The 6,097-nt window shown below is 46.6% G+C and overlaps 1 protein-coding gene across 1 annotated transcript in view; it reads left to right on the top strand.

The window, feature by feature from the left end:
* The first annotated feature begins 1,163 nt into the window (after positions 1-1,163).
* The window catches only part of LOC129704454 (dynein axonemal heavy chain 12-like), a 14,423-nt gene continuing 9,489 nt past the window's right edge, over positions 1,164-6,097 (top strand). Inside the window, exons 1-3 of the mRNA XM_055647535.1 lie at positions 1,164-2,544; positions 4,126-4,175; positions 5,809-5,940. Of these exons, the coding sequence (XP_055503510.1) occupies positions 2,420-2,544; positions 4,126-4,175; positions 5,809-5,940 (307 nt within the window). The 5' untranslated portion in view covers positions 1,164-2,419. The remainder of the gene's footprint in view (positions 2,545-4,125; positions 4,176-5,808; positions 5,941-6,097) is intronic.

Raw genomic sequence — 6,097 nt, 5'->3', positions numbered from 1 at the left:
AACGTTTCGGGGTGAATCCCTTGGGAAATAGGCAACGTTTTGGGCCGAATCCCATGGGAAATAGGCAACGTTCGGGCCGAAACCCAAGGGTTTCGGCCCGAAACGTTGCCTATTTCCTTCGCTCAATAGATGCTGCTGCACCCGCTGAGTTTCTCCAGCTTTTTTGTGTACCCCCCCTTAACCTCCTGCCCTTCCAAAGAATAAAGTCCTAACTTGTTCAACCTTTCTCTGTAACTTAGGTGCTGAAACCCAGGCAACATTCTAATAAACTCCTCTGCGCTCTCTCTATTTTGTTGACATCTTTCCTATAATTTGGCGTACCAGAATTGTACACCATACTCCATGGCTGCTCCTCCCCCACACCTCTCCCTCCCTGCCAGTTGTGGCTTGGCTCCTTCGAGGGTGCGAACTGTGCCAGACAGACAGATGGAAGAGCGCAGGGGTGATGTGTATATATAGCCCTGGATAGAGTCGGTGTCGCTGACAGCAAGCAACGACAACAACAGGCAACCCAGGCCTGTCGACGTTTTGACTAACAAAGCAGTGGGTGAGTAGAAATTGCCGGAAGCTTTGTCTCCAGAGTCCTCGCCAACTTGTACTTGAGTCCCCGTGTGTTTCTGTCGGCTGAACGTGACACCTTGTCAACGGCTAAGAAGGAACTGCAGATGCTGGAACAATTGGAAAGGTAGACAAAAATGCTGGAGAAACTCAGTGTGAAGAAGGGTCTCGACCCCGTAGATGCTGCCTCTCCCGCTGAGTTTCTCCAGCGTTTTTCGTCCGCCTACAATATTCCAATGTCTGTAATGAGGTAGTCGGGAAGGAAATAGGCAACGTTTCGGGCCAAAACCCTTGGGAAATAGGCAACGTTTCGGACCGAATCCCTTGGGAAATAGGCAACGTTTCGGGGTGAATCCCTTGGGAAATAGGCAACATTTCGGGGTGAATCCCTTGGGAAATAGGCAACTTTTTGGACCGAATCCCTTGGGAAATAGGCAACGTTTCGGGGTGAATCCCTTGGGAAATAGGCAACGTTTCGGGTCGAATCCCTTGGGAAATAGGCAACGTTTCGGGCCGAATCCCTTGGGAAATAGGCAACGTTTCGGGCCGAATCCCTTGGGAAATAGGCAACGTTTCGGGGCCGAAACGCTTTCGGGTTTCGGCCCGAAACGTTGCCTATTTCCTTTGCTCCATAGATGCTGCCTCACCCGCTGAGTGTCTCCAGCATTTGTGTCTACCTTCACCTCATCAATGTCGTTGTTTACTGCAGTTACTGAATATAAATAGCACAAATAATCTGTCTCTCTGATGGCTCCTGGCCATTGGAAGTGCAAAAGTCCAGGACAAGGGGTCACAGCTTAAGGATAAGGGGGAAATCCTTTAAAACTGAGATGAGAAGAACTTTTTTCACACAGAGAGTGGTGAATCTCTGGAACTCTCTGCCACAGAGGGTAGGCGAGGCCAGTTCATTGGCTATATTTAAGAGGGAGTTAGATGTTGTCCTTGTGGCTAAGGGGATCAGGGGGTATGGAGAGAAGGCAGGTACGGGATACTGAGTTGGATGATCAGCCATGATCATATTGAATGGTGGTGCAGGCTCGAAGGGCCGAATGGCCTCTACTCCTGCACCTAATTTCTATGTTTCTATGTAAAAGAGTTTTTCAGTTTACGATACGATAAGATAACAGGGAAGAAGGATCTCCTGTGGAGTTCTGTGCTGCATCTTGGTGGAACCAGTCTGTTGCTGAAGGTGCTCCTCAGGTTGACCAGTGTGTGTCACGGAGGGGGTGAGCTGTATTGGCCGGGATGCTCCGCAGTTTGAGGAGCATCCTCCCCTCCAAGACCAACCTCCCGTGAATTCAACAGGTCAGAGCCAGCCTTCCTGATGAGTTTGTTGATCCTGTTGCCGTCTGCACCCTAGGCCCTGCTGCCCCGGCACACATCAGCGGACAAGATGGCCCTGTCCACCACCGTTTAGTTTAGAGATACAGCGCGGAAACAGGCCCTTTGTCCCACCGAGTCCGCGCCGACCAGCGATCCCCTAACCAACACAATCCTACACACACACACTGGGGACAATTTACAATTCTTACCAACGCCAATTAACCTACAATTAACCTGCGTGTCTTTGGAGTGTGGGAAGAAACTGGAGATCCCGGAGAAAACCCACGCAGGTCACGGGGAGAACGTGCAAACTCCGTACAGACAGCACCCGTGGTCAGGATGGAACCCGGGTCTCTGGCGCTGTGAGGCAGCAACTCTACCGCTGCACCAGCCAACAGGTATGTACACATTGTTCTCAGTTAAATGAATGAAAATAATATATTGAGAGTGATGTTCTTTACTTGCATGAGTTGACAGGAGTGCTGGACCATTGGTCACTTGGACTAAAGGGACACCTAGGTCCCACACGTAGTTGGCCATGGATGTGCCCGCGACAGATGAAGAGTGGGATGATGATGCCATCTTGCAGCACGCTATAGAAGAAAGTCTCTCCCGCATCTGTACCGGAGATTCTTGCCCAGCCGCTGAAGTGGAGGAGATCAGGTACATTTTGGCATGTTACACCAAGGAACTGTAGATGCTGGCTAATGCATCAAATGACAGAGTGCTGGAGTAACTCAGCGGGTCAGGCAGCATCTATGGAGCTAAGGAAATAGGCAACGTTTCGGGCCGAAACCCGTAAGGGTTTTGGCCCGAAACGTTGCCTATTTCCAGAAGGATTTCGGCCCGAAACGTTGCCTATTTCCTTAGCTCCATAGATGTTGCTGCACCATAACTGAGTGGGTCAGGCAGCATCTGTGGAGAACATGGATAGGTGACGTTTCACAGAGTGCTGGAGTAACTCAGCGGGTCAGGCAGCATCTGTGGAGAACATGGATAGGTGACGTTTTGATTCGAGTCTGAAGAAGGGCCCTAACCCGAAACGTCACCTACCCAATTGCACAAGCTTGAAACGAGGGTTTGCACTAGAATGGTGAATCTGTGGAATTCTTTGCCACAGAAAGCTGTGACCAAGTCATTGGATATTTTAAGGCGGAGATTGCCAGATTGTTGATTAGTGCGGGTGTCAGGGGTTATGGGGAGAAGGCAGGAGAATAGGGTTGAGAGGGAGAGATAGATCAGCCATGATTGAATGGCGGAGTAGACTTGATGGGCCGAATGGCCTAATTCTGCTCCTATAATTTAAATGTGTTGTTTGCCTCCACTGGATATTTCACGTATCTGAAGTAATATAATTACATCGATGATCAAGTGAAGTAATTTCACGCTGTTGTTGAGAATTCATCAGCTTCATGTCATCTGGTGTAAAGTAAGTAACTTCACTTCTGCCTAAGCTTAGTAACTCAGCGGGACAGGCAGCATCTCCAGAGAGAAGGAATGGGTGACGTTTCGGGTCGAGACCCTTCTTCAGACGGGTCGGAATTCATCTGGTTCACTTCCTCATTGCTGCAAGTATGAATGCCATCGTTCCACTTTGGATAATTAAACAATCTTAACTCTTCTCAGTTCAATTTTGTTTATTGTCCCGTGTACCAAGGTACAGTGAAAAGCTTCTGTTGCGTGCTAACCAGTCAGCAGAAAGGCAACACACAATTACAGTCTGAAGAAGGGTCTCAACTCGAAACGTCACTCATTCCTTCTCTCCTGAGATGCTGCCTGCCAATAGACAATAGACAATAGACAACAGGTGCAGAAGTAGAGGCCATTCAGCCCTTCGAGCCAGCACCGCCATTCAATGTGATCATGGCTGATCATCCCCAATCAGTACCCCGTTCCTGCCTTCTCCCCATATCCCCTGACTCCGCTATCTTTAAGAGCCCCATCTAGCTCTCTCTTGAAAGTATCCAGAGAACCGGCCTCCACCGCCCTCTGAGGCAGAGAATTCCACAGACTCGCCACTCTCTGTGAGAAAAAGTGTTTCCTCGTCTCGCTGAGTTACTCCAGCATTTTGCATCTATCCACATGAATACCAAGCAACCATTATAGAGCAGAGATACATGATAAGGCAATAACGTTCAGTGCCAGTTTAACCCAGAGCAAGGAGCGAGCAGGGATAGAGGTGATTGTGAGATGTATCACAATAATGAATGTGCAGTTCAACTGTAATTTACCCTTTGTGTGCAGGTCTTTACAAAGCACGGTGAACAGGGAGATTGTTGAAGCAATAAAGACAGGTGAATTAATAAAACCAGATGATTTCATACTAAATACATTGTTACGGTATTGCTCCGACACAGTGTCCAACAGAACAGGCCCTTCGGCCCATCATGGCCGTGCTGGACATGATACCAAGACCAACTCCACTCTGCCTGCATGTGATCCATATTCCTCCATTCCCTGCATATCTTCTATATGCCTGTCCTAAAGTCACAGAGTGATACAGTGTGGAAACAGGCCCTTCGGCCCAACTTGCCCAAACCGCCCAACAATATCCCAGCTGCACTAGTCCCACCTGCCCGCATTTGGTCCATATCCCTGTAAACCTGTCCTATCATGTACCTGCCTAGCTGCTTAAATATTGGGATAGTCCCAGCATCAACTACCTCCTCTGGCAGCTCGTTCCATACACCAACCACTCTGTGTGAAGACGTTACCCCTCAGATTCCTATTAAATCTTTTCCCCTCCACCTTGAACCTATGTCCTCTGGTCCTCGATTCCCCTACTCTGGGCAAGAGGCTCCGTGCATCTACACGATCTAGTCCTCGAGTCTTCTAAACGCCACTGTTGTATCAACCTCGATCACTATTTGTGACAGCACGTTCCAGGCACCCGCCACCCACTGCATGTAATTACATTAAATTAAGTGTAGCTAACTAAACAAACTAAGCTAACTAAACTAACTGTATTAACTAAGCTAGCTAAACTAACTAAGCTAACTAAACTAACTGTATTAACTAAGCTAGCTAAACTAACTAAGCTAACTAAACTAACTGTATTAACTAAGCTAGCTAAACTAACTAAGCTAACTAAACTAACTGTATTAACTAAGCTAGCTAAACTAACTAAGCTAACTAAACTAACTGTATTAACTAAGCTAGCTAAACTAACTAAGCTAACTAAACTAACTGTATTAACTAAGCTAAAACTAACTAAGCTAACTAAACTAACTGTATTAACTAAGCTAGCTAAACTAACTAAGCGAACTAAACTAACTGTATTAACTAAGCTAGCTAAACTAACTAAGCTAACTAAACTAACTGTATTAACTAAGCTAGCTAAACTAACTAAGCTAACGAAACTAACTAAGCTAACTAAACTAACTAAATTAACTAAGCTAACTAAATTAACAAAGCTAACTAAACTAACTAAGCTAAAGTAACTAAGCCAACTAAGCTAACTAAGCTAACTAAATTAACAAAGCTAACTAAACTAACTGTATTAACTAAGCTAGCTAAACTAACTAAGCTAACTAAACTAACTAAGCTAACTAAACTAACTAAATTAACTAAGCTAACTAAATTAACAAAGCTAACTAAACTAACTAAGCTAAAGTAACTAAGCCAACTAAGCTAACTAAGCTAACTAAATTAATTAAGCTAACTAAACTTACCAAACTAACTGAATTAATTAAATTAACTAAATCCAAACATTACCCCACATATCTCCTTTGAAACGCTGACCCCCACATGATAAAGCCGTGCCCTCTAGTCTCTGACGCTTCCACCCTGGGAAAAATGTTTTGACTGTCTACCTTATCTATCTGTGCCCTAGTTCAGTTGGTTGGGATGGAGGTGGGCTGTGCGGGGTGGCGTGGCATTATGGACGTTACCGTGGTATTGTCGAGACTGCTGTGCATTTATGTCCAGGTCTGGAGGCAGAGGTTGTCCGGCTGTCCGTGCACCAGTCTGCCTTTGATGAAGCCGATGAGAGGGGCTGGATCCCTCTACACGAAGCTGCAGTGAAGTTAAACCAAGCTGTCCTCGCCACCACGCTGCAAGGTGACCGCGCCAGATCTAACCGCGCCACGGTAGTCCGAACTACACCAGTGGTCTCACTAGGGCCCTGTACAACTGCAGGAGGACCTCTTTGTTCCTCTACTCAACTGGAGTAACAACATCTTTCCTGTAACAAGGTGCCCAGAACTGAACACAATAC

Source organism: Leucoraja erinacea, chromosome 16 (assembly GCF_028641065.1).
Source record: "Leucoraja erinacea ecotype New England chromosome 16, Leri_hhj_1, whole genome shotgun sequence".
Lineage (NCBI taxonomy): Eukaryota > Metazoa > Chordata > Chondrichthyes > Rajiformes > Rajidae > Leucoraja > Leucoraja erinaceus.
This window is presented reverse-complemented; position numbering and strand designations above follow the sequence as displayed.